The sequence below is a fragment of the Dermacentor andersoni genome, chromosome 6, assembly GCF_023375885.2.
Source record: "Dermacentor andersoni chromosome 6, qqDerAnde1_hic_scaffold, whole genome shotgun sequence".
NCBI classification, from domain to species: Eukaryota; Metazoa; Arthropoda; class Arachnida; order Ixodida; family Ixodidae; genus Dermacentor; species Dermacentor andersoni.
The window spans coordinates 105,360,792-105,375,038 of NC_092819.1; the positions used below are offsets into that span (position 1 = coordinate 105,360,792).

General features: G+C 50.2%; 1 protein-coding gene across 1 annotated transcript in view; it reads right to left on the bottom strand.

Annotated features, from left to right (window-relative positions):
• Nucleotides 1-13,891, bottom strand: part of LOC126522244 (astacin-like metalloprotease toxin 5) — an 82,420-nt gene extending 68,529 nt beyond the window's left edge. Inside the window, exons 1-3 of the mRNA XM_055066351.1 lie at nucleotides 13,670-13,891; nucleotides 4,131-4,198; nucleotides 2,978-3,050 (exon numbers count right to left, since the gene is read on the bottom strand). Of these exons, the coding sequence (XP_054922326.1) occupies nucleotides 2,978-3,050; nucleotides 4,131-4,198; nucleotides 13,670-13,778 (250 nt within the window). The 5' untranslated portion in view covers nucleotides 13,779-13,891. The remainder of the gene's footprint in view (nucleotides 1-2,977; nucleotides 3,051-4,130; nucleotides 4,199-13,669) is intronic.
• Between the last annotated feature and the right edge of the window lie 356 nt (nucleotides 13,892-14,247).

The window sequence follows — 14,247 nt, forward strand, 5'->3', positions numbered from 1 at the left end:
GCTCTTCAAAATGGCCATTATCGCAAGGAGAGCAAGCTGTAGAGACGTCCGTAGTTAGGGCCGCCATTGAGTTACATGCGACTTCATCGAAGAGAGCGATTTTCATACCGCGAGGAAGGACAACCGGCGTGGCGGAACAGTTCAGCGCCCACATTGTGGCGACTCCTTTCGTCATGCACACGACAGAGCAGGGCACAAGTACATCTTTTTTTGCACAGTTTATGCGGAGAGGCCTAACTACAAGGTCAACACAATCAGCATCAACAGTAGTTGCAGAAACACGAACGGGCGTCAGGCACCACGATGGTGCAATCACTTCATCAAGAACACTGAGTGTGTCTGTGTCCCTGTCTTCGCCACGCGAGCTTTGTTCGGAATCTGCTGATATAATTAACTTGTTCAGTGGTATTTCGCCACAACCACAGTCCACGGAAGCGCCGCACTGTTCAAGAAAATCAATACCAAGAATAACATCGTGCGAACAACGAGCAAGAACAAGAAATTCCGACACAAATCTTTCCCAGCCAACAAAACACTCACAGCACAAACACCAAGGGGATGAAGCCACTCGCCGCCCACTCCACGAAAGGTAATACCGTCGTTCCAAGAAAACATAACTTTGTGGCCTAGACGGTTTTTGAAAGCGAGGCTCATCACAGACCCAGTCGCCCCAGTATCAACTAACGCCATGGTCGGTATTCCGTCAATCGAGGCATTCACTTTGTTTTTGAGCATCACAACAGGCAGAGGCATTTCTGGCAAAGACCATCCGGCGACCTCAACTCCATTGGCCGCGGATGCTAGCTTCCCGACGGCGGTGACGAAGAACGGCGCCGAGGAGACGGAGAGCGACGGGGACGATTATTTGGTGGCGTCAAACTCCGCTCAGAACTTGGCGAATCGCTGCGTCTGGTCTCTTGTGGGAAGTGGTCCATAGGAAGGGAATCGGTCGTCTGCAAGTCATATGAAGTACGGGTTCTGGGTGGCGAGAACATCGGTGGTGTCCTTCGTGATTGACGGCCTTGGCGACATGGCCTGTGGAACCGCAGTTGTAGCACACGGGAGGGTCGCGGTTCACAGCATCTTCTCGAAACGGATGCTAGGCTGCTGCGGGCGGCGAGAAAGTTCGTTGTCATGTGGCTAACGTGTCTCTGCGCCTCGCTGAAATCCGTTATATCGCTCATAAGTCACGCCGTGGTAGTAGGGTCGGTGCTCTTCTTGTCGCGGCCTGAAAGAAGTCACAGGGCCTCGGGGGTAAAAACGCGGCTGCTTTCGTTGTGGCCAAGCGTCATAAGTACCGCCTCTGTCGTAGAGACGTGGCTGCTGTCGGGGCGCGAGAAGGATGCCACGTTTGGCTCAAAATCTGGTGGTAGGCGGAAGCTATGAGTGCCTGAGTGTGTCACTTGCGCGTGCAGGCTGAGCTCTTCCCGAACTATTTGTCGGATCGTTGATGCAAGATCGAGGGGCTGGTTGCTCTCCACGCTTGAAACTGTCGTCACATTGGCTAGCCTGCCAAACTTCGGCGTGATGCGCCTCGTTTTCAGCTGCTCGAAAGTACGACAGTGCCGAATGATGTCAGTGACGGAAGCCAGGTTGTCTTTTGCGATGAGGAAATTATAAACGTCTTAGGCAATTCCTATCAGGATGTGCCCGACTTTTTCTTCCTCAGACATTCCAGAGTCCACCATCCTACACAGTTTTATTACCGCCACAATGTAGGTCGTGCAGGTTTCGCCTGGCACTTGCGCACGTTGCAGTAGCGTCTGTTCTGCCCTTTTCTTTTTCGGCGCGGAGTCGCCGAATCGCTCTTTGATTTCGGAAACAAATCTTCCCCATGTTGTGAACGTTTCCTCGTTATTGTCGAACCACAGCAACGCAGTGTCCGTTAGAAAGAACACGACGTTCGAAAGCTGAGGAGCGCTGTTCCACTTGTTAGCGGCACTCACCCGGTGATAGTGGATGAGCCATTCCTCGACGTCTTCGTCCGATCTTCCGGCGAAGGGACGCGCATCTCTCAGTTGTAGAACGGAACTTGTCGGCGCAGCTGTTGGAATGGGCCGTTGTTCGTCTGCGTCGTGGGACATATTCAACTCCGGTAGATTCGGTGGGAGTCCAGCAATGCGACGGCTCCGTCGAAGAAGTTCTGGTTCAGCCTCCGTCTTCGGTTGTCGATTACCCAGCACCTTCCACCACAACTGTTACGAAGCGTTGCGAAGAAATGGTTTTATTTTACAGGCGACGGATGATGATCGTAGCGTGATAGTAGCGCAGCTCGGCCTCTCCAACTCTTCGTCCTCCTCGCCTTCTCTTCTTTCCGCTTGTCCGTGCCTTTCGTATCTGTTACAATATATATATATATATATACATACATATATATATATATATATATATATATATATATATATATATATATATATATAGCTTCGCATATCTATCATACTTCATTGTGCGTACACATGTCATCAAGATTCTTCTGTCGCCACGCGTGCAACGGCTGCGTCTTCCTCACAAACAGCTTGCACAGCCAATATACAGGCGACGAAGTATTGCTCCTGTCATCCTCTCCACCATCAAAATTCTTACCAATACTTTCATTGCAAGTCTAAATTACAGTTCTATCGTCCCACGCTCCACTATTTAAATCTAGTTTCTCTATACTTCCAAACTTACGGAAAACCGCCTGCTTCTTGGCCAATCCCCCATAGTGGGTACGCGCCACTGTCTGGGAAACAAGACAAGACAAGACTGCTACACTAGTAACTCCGGCAAGCCTCGCGTCATTTAGGTTCCAACATTGCGTTTGATCTGTTCTCCATTTTCTTGTAACTGGAACAGCAGTTATTATGCAATGGTTAAAATGTAAATCTTATTTCACGAAAAAAATTAATGTCCTTTCTCATGAATAAAATGCATTTAAGTGACGTAAACTCTTTTATAGGATTTATGGCATGCATAGAGGCTGACGGAACTGACTCACGAAGTGCATAATCGATGGTGTATGGTATGACTCCTCCAGGCCACAGTTTCCTTGACTGAGGTGTTGCCGTCCGCTGCGCAGATTCAATAGTTCCATGCGTTCCCATGGCCTCGAACAGCAAATTTATCTCCGGTGTCGAGAATCTCAACATAGGCGTTTAAATCAGCAAATTTCTCAGCGAAACAAATTTAGTATCTATGTAGCAATACGGTAAGTAGACCAAGTTAGTATACATAAACGGTACAAAGCATATACCAGCATCTCATTTGTATAGCGACTCACCTTTTTTTTTTTCTTTTACATCGAACCTGTCTATTGCTAGGATCTCGGGATTTTTTGTGGCGTTGCGTCGACAGAGAACTATCATCATCAATAGCCCATACCCCAATTGCAATGGCTCATAGCCCCTTTAGGCAGGCTACGACCACTCAACAAAATGAAGCGAGCAGCGTATAGGTTCTTTGTAACCACGCATACAACATACAGAACAGCTTATGGTTTTAAAATGGACATGGTCAAAACAACCATCCGAATCACATAATTGATACGGTACTCCTGCACCTACGTGCAATGCGAAGCACGTGTCCGTACACATTTCCCGGCAAAAATTACCGTTGCGATGTCTGCCGCGTCGACGGCAGCTTGCTTGTACCATGCGAAACGGGGAGTGACGTAACCACACCTTCGTACATAAAAGAACCCGCCAAGCGAGTGATTTGTGTTGTAACAGTGCTATGGGAAGGCCACGTGTCGTGAAGACTCCTCAAGACCAGCGGCCATATGAGGCACGGCGAATTTCTCTTCTCTCTGGTCCACTTTTTGTGGCTGCATGAAGTAGCGCCGCAAGCCAAGTCGCAGGCCGTCAAAACGTCTCGGGCTAATGATCAGGTAAGGCCGCCAAGTGAATTCTTTCAGCCTATGTCGCAACTGGTAATCCTTGTACTTGTCGCTTACAGCTTCGCTGTTCAACCACCTTCACAGCGTGGATTGGAAACCATTAGTTGTGTAAAATATGTTCATGTGTATTTTATGTCGCACCATTAATTAAACTAGGAGCAGCCAAGCTGTTGAAGGAATATTTAACGCACGTGAAATAATCAAGAAGAACGTTCTGGTACAGCTGCTTATTAATTGTCCTAAGAAATAGGCTCACGCCAGTCTCGTGGAGCCCTTCCATGACGATGTCTTCTTGAATGTCCCCAGGTTGCATCGCACGAACCCCTGCATGAAAAAAGCGTGTGAATATAAAATCGTGTTATGGCAACATAATTTCTATAATTCAAAACAAATCTTTCGCGATTGAGAGACCGATAGGCGGCGTCGAGGTGTGCAGCAGCACCCGTTTCGAGCTCCGCAATATCCATGTTTTTCGTTGGTTACAGTTCCAGTAACCAACCGAAATTGTGTATCATCAGAACCGTTAACGTCTACGGAACCCAGGGACACCATCCTCTTGGACCTAGGCCCGTTTCCGGCGGCTCCACAATTTCAAGAAACTACCAGGTACGCGGCGTCGGAGCTAGCATGCATCAGAGCTAAGGCGCGGCGGCGGCCGCCGCGTCGCGTCGGTGCAGCGTCTGACACAAGACACCGACGCATATGGCGTCTCAAATCGCTTCTGTTGCGGCGGGCGCCTCAAATGGCGTGCCGTCCCAACCGAAACCCAGTACGGAGGAAGACGGCATGGATTTTTCCGAAGCTTTAACTCCTCGTAAAGATGAAACTAATACAACGCTTCTCACGGACGCTGAGGACCTGCGGCGGTTTACGAGAGAACCCGACGAAGAGGGATGGCAGACGGTGCTAACGCTCCGCCAAAAACGGCAACAAGCGAAGGAACGCCTGCAGGCAAAACGGAACGACCCTTCGCAGAAGGAACAGAACTCGCCCCCCATCCGCCGACGCAAGGTGCGACGGAATAAGTTACCACCACTGCCGCGGGATGACTTCAAGATCATTCTCCGCCCGCACCAAGGACTCCCGTTGAAAACTCTAACCAGTCCGATGCTCGCAGAAGCAGTGATCGCGGCCTGCCACAACAAAGTAAAGGGTGAGCATTTTACACTGCGCATAAAACAGGGATCAAACATCGCAATAGTCTCAACGTCTGAGGAAGAGACAGCTAATCTCCAACGCAAGATCACAGCTCTCACAGTAAATGGAAAGACGCACGCGTTCAATGCGTACGCTGCTACAGGAGAAGGCGCCGTCAGAGGTGTCATTGATGGACTGCCGCCGCACACGCCCGGAGAGACAATCAAGGCAAACCTCCGAGTCCGTACCCAGGGCATCGAGATAATCCAGGCAAGAATGCTAGGGGACTCGAAGAGCGCAGTCATCACATTCCTCGGCACGGTCCTACCGCGGTTCGTCTACTATTGCGGTGGGGAAATGGCGTGTCGTCCATACCGCAACTCGGTGCAGGTTTGCAAGATTTGTCACAGCGTCGGCCACCGCACGGACGTTTGCCCGCAACCGGACACAAAAGTGTGTGGAATCTGTGGGGCGCTCGAGCCCGAAGACGGACACGAGTGCTCACCGCGATGTGCCGCTTGCGGGGGGCAGCATCTCACCGGCGACCGAAGCTGCAAAAAACGCCTGAAGCAAACACGACCACAAGGCCGGCCGAGAAGCGGAGCGCACAAAGCTGCTCAACAACACCGACCCCGGTGGTTTGCAACAGAAGACGAAGAATTGGAGCTCAGTGACTTTCCGGAGCTCCCTCAACGTCAAGAGGGGACCCCCTCCAAATTCAGACAAGAAGGAACATCGAGATCCAGATCGAGATCGCGTACCAGGCGGCGGAGTCGTCAGAGATCTAGGCCAACATCCTTGGCACGCAATGTCAAGCCTCTAGCCCTCAAACAGGGGAGGGCTCCGCAGGCTAAACATCAGAAGGCGGCCATCGCCTCACAACAGGTAAGCTGGGGGCGAATAGTGTCTCCCACTGCCGATCCAGTAACTCAGAGTCCAGCCTATCAAAAAATCTTAGAGGAGAGCAGAATCTTAAAGGACAGCCTTGCAGAAATTCGAAGGGAGCTAGCTGATTTGAAACAAAGGAATGAGCCCCGCACGAACAAAGCCAAGCCAGGAGAAACCAAGAACGCGAACACACAGGTGACAGGAAAAGACGATAAACTGGATACCATATCCCGACAAATCCAACTTCTTTTCGGAGAGCTGTACAAGCTCAAACGACAGATAGAGGACTCCTCTTCTCATGCCACGAAAGAGGGACCGCACAAACGAAAATGTGCCAGCCCGGGAGCTCCTGCACGCAGACCTAAAGAGAGAGAGCTGACCGACAGCGAAAGTACTATAGATGGCTAATCGCCACACGAGAGTAGCCGAAAACCTCGAGGTCTGGCAGTGGAACTGCAGGACTCTTAGAACTAAACACGCAGCACTTTTGAGTTTTCTAGATGCGACGCCTGTTCCCCCGGATATAATATGCATACAAGAACCAGGCAAGAACATACCGAACCTCAGAGGATACAAGATGCACACGCACCCTGACCATCCTCAGATAGCAGCACTGACACGGGCGGACATAGCGGTGAGCGTGGACTACGTCCCTAACTGCGGTGTCCAACATCAGGTTCTCACGGTATGGCCATGTAGACGCTGCAAGCCAAAAACAGTTATTGCCAACGTCTACAGCCCACCTAGAGATAGGAAGGCAAAGTTCGACGTGCTAGTGACGGCCGCATTGCGCAAAGTGAAAAGCAACGACCGGGCAATTATCCTAGGGGACTTTAACGCTCCGCACTCTGATTGGGGCTATGATCGAGGCACTCCTAAGGGCCAACGGCTAGCCGACCTCGCGGAGGAGCATAAGCTGGTCCTGCTGACGCGACCGGATGAACCAACCAGAACGGGAAACAGGGTAGTCAAAGATACCACGCCGGACCTAACTTTCAGCAACAATGACAGAGGTGTTACCTGGACCAACCTAGGCGAAGACCTTGGCAGTGATCACTGCATTATTAGTGTCTCAGTTAACACGACGCGGGTTCGCCATAAATTAGGAAAAGCCACCATAACCGATTGGACAGCTTATAGACAGAAGCAAAGGCAGGCCACACCGTGCGATAGTGCTACAGAATGGACGGAATTCATCAGGAGAATACACAGAAGCACTACACGGGAGATATCGACAGCAGTCGAAACACCGGCAGTAGACAGGCATCTACTACACCTGTGGGAAGCGCGGAGAAGTCTGACCAAACGTTGGAAAAGACAGAGACACAACAGAAAACTCAGGATCAGGATAGCCAGACTTGCGCAGGAAGCCAGTGAGTACGCGCAGCAGCTGCAAGACACCAATTTCCTTCAGTTTTGTGATGCACTCAAAGGAACGCTTAGCACAAAACGAACATGGGCTATTCTGCGCAGTATGATAGATCCGACAGGAACACGGACGACCACAAACAGAACACTGAAATTAATTGAAAATGAATACGATGGCACGGCCGATGCCCTCATTGAGGACCTTAAGAGCGTCTACATAGGAGTACCGGACACAACATCAGTGCAATACAACTATGAGGGACCAGACAACGCGGAGCTGGACGCGCCCATAACAACGGCAGAGCTCTATGCAGCCGCACAATCTTTCCGTAAGAACACCGCACCGGGTCCGGACCACATTACAAATGCGATGCTGCGCAACCTGAGTCAGGAATCACTGCACCAGCTTGCGACCTATTTCAACGATAATGTATGGTCCGACGACGGGGAACTGCCAGAAGACTGGAAAGAGGCTACTATCATACTCATACCGAAACCGGCTAAACCCAGAGATCTGCAAAACTTGAGACCAATATCGCTGACGTTGTGTGCAGGGAAGCTTTTTGAGAAGGTGATCCAAACACGACTGAGCAACTACATCGAGCGGAATGAACTTTTTCCCCACTCTATGCTTGGCTTTAGGCCACACGTCTCGGCACAGGACGCCTTTCTTATGCTTCGCGACGAAGTTTTGGACCCGCCACGAAGCAAAGAAGCCAGGATAGTTGTGGCGCTCGATGTCAAAAAAGCGTTTGACACGATCTCTCACGAAGCAATCCTCGAAGGTCTGGAAGACATAGGTTGCGGAAGAAGGGTGTTTCGGTACGTCCTTACCTTCCTTCGCGACAGAAAGGCAACGATTGGATTGGGCAGCACGCGCTCTGACGTCTTCGCGATGCCCAACCGAGGAACTCCACAGGGCTCAATCTTGTCACCTCTTCTTTTCAATGTCGGGATGAGGCGACTGGCCCTAGAACTCGAGCAAGCACGGGACCTCGGATGTACGATCTATGCCGATGACATAACCTTGTGGGCACACCGGGGTTCCTACGGAGAAAAACAGGACCTATTACAGGAGGCCATAGACAAGGTAGTGAACTTCACCAAGCACGCGGGTATGACGTGCGCACCCGAAAAATCAGAGTTCATGTGCGTACGCAGCAAGCGTCATAAGAAAACTACCACACCAAGGATAGACTTACATCTCGACGGCAAGGCTATTCATGAAGTCGCCCAAATGAGAGTGCTTGGCCTGCTTATCCAAGAGAATGGCAACGTCGATGCCACAATTCGGAGCTTAACACCAACCGTTAAGAGTGTGGCACGTATGATATGGCGAGTTGGACGCAGCCGCAACGGACTCGCGGAAGAAGAAACTATTAGGCTGGTGCAAGCATTTGCGATTAGTCGCATTACTTACGGCCTGCCGTTCCAAAAACTTAACCAAACTGAAATGAAGAAGGTGGACACCCTTATCAGAACGGCATACAAATCTGCTCTGGGACTCCCGAATACAGTCAGCACGGAGCGCCTGGAGCGGTTGGGTATTTACAACAAATATGAAGAACATGCCTCTGCAGTTCTGATATCGCAAAGAGAAAGGCTGAGCTCTACGCCCCAGGGCCGCTCTATTCTCCAAAGACTGGGATACAACGCTCGACCCTTGTTCTGCGGAGACGAAACAGACTTGTTGTCACGAGAGTTGAGGGAGCACGTCCATGTCTCACCTATACCAAGAAATATGAGTGCCAGGTACCACGCAGGCCGCAGACAGGCCAGGACGAGGACACTGCAGAAGCGATTCGGCAAGGATCCGGCCGTCTACTACACGGACGCGAGTGCAACCACTCGCAGGGACTTCTACGCGATCGCCGCAACCAATAGAGTCACCACGATAACCGCTACGGTTAAGACTACCTCGGTATGCACAGCAGAGGCAGCGGCAATAGCGCTGGCGATACGAGACGCCGACTTTAAGGGTCAGTCGGCTCATGTGCTTACAGACTCGCAGGCAGCGTGTCGACTCTTCATGCGGGGAATGCTACCGCGTAGCGCCCAAAGAATACTCGGCTCACGACTGGACCTGGACCACGGCATTACATGGTGCCCCGCGCACAACGGACTCGACGGGAACGAAAGGGCAGACCGCATAGCTCGAGGAAGCAACGACCGAGCAGCGGCCAGAACCCTAGAGGAACCACTGTCCGCAGTGCGCGACATATTAGAGAATCAGAAGAGGGAGAGACGGACCTACGGCCTTCCGCACTGCAAACTAAACAGAAGACAAGCCCAAGACTGGCGTCGCATACAAACAAACTCATACCCACACCTAAACCTCTTACACAAGAAGCACCCGACACATTACGCCGACACCTGCCCGTGGTGCGGCGCAAAACCCACGCTGGCCCACATAACGTGGGAATGTACGGCTCGGCCAAGCAGCATCAATTCACCTTTTCTAAGCGTCACAGACTTCGTACGGCAGTGGGAGGCACTACTCGCAAAGCGAGGATCAGGGGAGCCAGTTGGCCCTCCTGGACCAAGCTCAGCGAGCCGCAAGAGCCAGTGGAACCCTGGACTGAGGGCCCCACCCAGACCTGCCATACCTCCGCTTAAGTGAGCAATAAAGTTTTTTCTCTCTCTCTCTCTCTTTCGCGATTAGCAAGCAACTTTTCATAAGAGAAAAAAATCTATTTTGCTCGGACAAATAAGTTTTTTTGGCGAAGACAGGCGCATCCTTTGCCTGCGCAAGTAAAAGTTACACCGTTAACTGCCTCGCATATCGACCGACTTCTTTGAGAAGCTTCCATATACAGCGTTTTAGACCATTATTCAGGTAAGCTTCCAGAACATATGTGTGTACTCCTTTCCATCGCAGCTATATATGAATCGGATCCCGGCGTTTCTCCGTCTCTATTGATAGAAAACCATTCCAGGAGCAGAAACGAGACGTGCCTATGTCCATTAGAATTACGCATGCAAGACCTACTCCAGTATGTGTTTCAATAAATTGCGAAACAAGTGTCAAATCCACATGAATGACGATGAGGCGCGTTCGAACTAAGCGAAGTACGTAGCGTTCACCGCATGCGTTTTCCAGTAACGACTATTGTTGTATGAGCTGCAGTTGCGAGTAGACGGCAACTGATTTCAGTGAGTGACGTCGCTACACTTTCATGTGTAAAACGAGAACACGCCTACCAATTCATTTTATCTGTGTTGTGATAGCGCTATGGGAAGGTTCTCGTCGTTAGGACTGCCGTAGAGCAGCGTGAATACGACCAGCGGCGTCGGGAACAGGAACCTCAATATGCACAAGAGCGTCGTGGTCAGGCTTGGCAGGATGCAGCGGTTACGGCCCAAAGCAAGCCACGCACAATTAGGATGCCTTCTACACTTTACCTTTTAGTTACGTACGTTACATTCAGTTGTATCGCTATCCATAATTTCATGTAATGCATCTCTCCATCGTTCAAGGCTATGCCACATTGGCCTATGGGATCATGTGATACCACAGCTTCGCTGGCAGTCAAGCTTCACATATGGGATTGGATCAGAGTTTTTCCGTTCTAAGCTGGTTCATTCCCATAATGAAAAATGAATAACTCAGTAGCAGTCACCAAATCCTGCATGTCCATCACTGATTAACTAAATTCGCACAGGTGGGAGAATCACCGATTCGGTACGCCGGGTGAACGCGATGTGGCCACGAAGCACCAAACCACCCCATGAGTAACAGGTGTGCTGCATCCTTTGGCAGTGGGTGCCGTCAACCACTTCAATTGGGTGTCGTCAAACCACTTCACGCTGCTTCCCCATCCTGATATGTCCATGTTCCTATGAGTGGGCAGTGCAACCCGGACGAAAGACGAAAGTAAGTACACAATACGAGCTCGGACCAACAAGTTGTTTATTTTTTCAACCAAGGGACTAAAATATGCAGAAAATGTAAACACGTGTGAAGTGACGCTTACAAGGGTGAAATCGGTCTTAGCCTATCTTACCATTAAAAAATAAACCAGTGGTTAGTCTGCGATCGTATTGTGTACTTCCTTTCGTCTTTCGGCCGGGTTGGGCTGCCCACCCATAGGAATATGTTCAATCACCAACTCGCCCAGCTTGCCGTGGTAATTCTGATATGTCCCTTTGTCTTCGCTCTTTAAATCGACCTTAACAAGACTTCCGCCCATCAGCACCACAACACACGTTTATATTATTGTTAATTGGAATCAATTATTCGTTTAACGCGATAGCAATTATATGCACACTCCAGGTGCATTTCCCTCGTCAGCGTGGCCGTGGTAATGCGTATAAAGTCCAAGTGCGCTAACATCGTGGCCTCGCGCGCTATACTGTGGGTGTGAGTGAAAGCATGCGAGGGTGACTCGAGGATCATGGCTCGATCTCGCGCGCGCAACGCAGGAAACCGGTGAGAAAGGGCGGCGCTCCATCTTCCAACCCGCGATAGGCTTCGCGGAGGTTGTTCTACTCCGGCGGTGGCTGCATATGGCACGGCTGCGCGCTGCTGCGCAGGTCCTACCTTGAAATCGATCTGCGAGTGGTAGGAAGTCTAGGGCCAAGGAAAGCTGATAGCTTCGTGTGCGCTGTTTTCTAGAAGCTCATTTCGCGTTGAAGCGAGGTACAGCAGGATGTAGAACGTAATCCCACCGCGTTCCCCTGTGCCTAAAGCGTGTGCCGAGCTTCGTGTGCTCGCTATACTATTCGCTCGCTGCTGCTGGCGCCCTTCCTCACGCCAGTGTTCATGTTTGAGATTAGATGCGTTCATGTTTCCCTGTGCGCAAGTGACACCATGCTTGTTAATTAGTTAGTAAGCGAATATTTGAAGTTTACGCGGCCGATAGAACTACTATCCTAAATTCGTATAACTGTCTACTAATGTGTTATCGCAATCGGCGCTTTGCTTTTGGGGCGTGACTGTGACGTTTTTGAACCTCGCGAGTGCTATACATCAAAGGTTACAACAAGAGGCGGGCGTTATTAGTGGCTAACTTTTCATAATGGTTGCTAGTCGGAAAAGAACTTAGAAAGAAACTAAGTTCGTTGTAGTGCCATCAGAGTTGAAATAGCGTTAAGTCTGCAGCAGTCTGCAGAAAAAGTGGATCGTTGAAACGTGGTTCAACAATGGCATGGCGAGTAGTTCGTGTTTACGTGGCTAGTCCTGACGATGCGCTGTTCTGGTGTGATGAACACCTTTTTGCGAGGCTGAGACCAGCGTAGAAAGCAAAGGCAAGTAATTTGCACGCGAGAGGCTTCCGCGGGGAAGGGTCTGGCAGAGGGCAGCTCATTCTGGACTTTCGATGCCGAAGTGCTTGTGTTGCAATTACAATCAGAGTCTATGCACCGAAAGCCCCCTTTTTGTAAACGTATAGGATGTCGATGCTAACGCTAGCCAAGCTGTTAAAGAACACAAAGATTAAAAGATTACATTAGAAGATGCGATGTTAAGACCTACGACGTTCGGTCGTCGGACCTCTCAAAACCGAAGACCGCAGGTCTTGTAATCGTAACTTGCATCGCAATATTTTAATCTTTCTTTTTGTTTGATCACCTTGGCTAATATTAGCTGGGAAACACGGTATGGCGTGCACTTGTCTCCCAAATTTTCGAACCCTTCGTCTAAAGCTACGCTTGGGCAGAAGGTCCGCCAGAACGACGGTGTGCAGTGCAAACGCGAGAAGCAGTACCGCACTGCCGCGAAACTGCCTTTGAGTGGCTCAAAGATAGCTCATAACAAAAAGGAGAAGGATTTCCCCATCATTTCTGTTACCATGAGGAAGACACTTCAAAGTACCATACAGCACACGATGACGGTTGACTGTGGGGTCACTCGTTATTCTCCATTGGATCTCAAATGAAATTCAGCGGACATGTGACCACCCACCGCGGTGGCTTTCTGCGTGTGAAGTTCCAACGCATGCCACCTCGCGGTCATGGTGGTTGCATTCAAATTGAAGTAGAATGCAATCCCACCGTGTTCCCTAGTGCCTAAAGCGTGTACCCAGCTTCGGGTGCTTTCTTTAATGTGCCGCGTTGCTCATATCTCGCGTACCTCTCGACGATAAACCGGCTGATGTGCGCAAGGTCGTTAAGAGCGTTAATAAATTAAATAGCCATCCGAAAACTGCTATACTAAAATACGTGCTAGAGGCCACAATTGAGCTATACCATCCCGCATTCCCTGAATATTACGCAAATCACGTTGCTTTTATTGCCAGAGGGTGCGTGCAAAACTTTGTAAAAATAATTTTTGTCGTAAATTCTGAAAAACTTTCAGTGCGCAACAAACATACACTTAACCCATTGCATCAAAGGCGCTGAGAGAGGTAATACAACTATCAAAAAGTGAGGAAAGTCGACTGCATTACTGCACCACAGTTTTACCTGCGTGTATCTCGGATGGGGGCACTTCAGGAGCGGGAGCAGCTTCTGCCCTCCATGCCGTTGTAGCCAGTAGCACCAGAGCAACGTTTTTCACCGCTGGCATACTCATGATGCTGGCCCTGTTTCGAGTTCTGCGCGGTCAAGCAAGAAGGTCACGGAAAGGCACTTTGCTGCAGAGACAGATGTATGATGTTCACGAAGCAATTTCACTTATCATGAGCGAACAGAGCTTTTACGACGCTCACCCCCCGCCTGGCCAATATCAGCAATGCCTGCAGCTGTATCAGCGAGTAGCCTAAAATCTCGCGTAGGCCAGCGAGGTGAAAATGCGACACATCCGGTGGAGAGCGTGTTGCAGGGGCTGAGAGTGCTTTCCGCACATTTGGAAAATTCCCGCGTCAGTCATTAGCGCTATTGATTGCGAGCATTGGTCTTCTGTAGCAGACTTCCTGCGGAAATATTTCGAGGGCAGAGTTTGCTATGAGCAATATTCCTGTAAACAATATATTTGGCCGCATCTGCGCCACACCATTTCACAAACCGCTTGGTGGGAAAATATCCGCCAAGCGTGAAGAAGA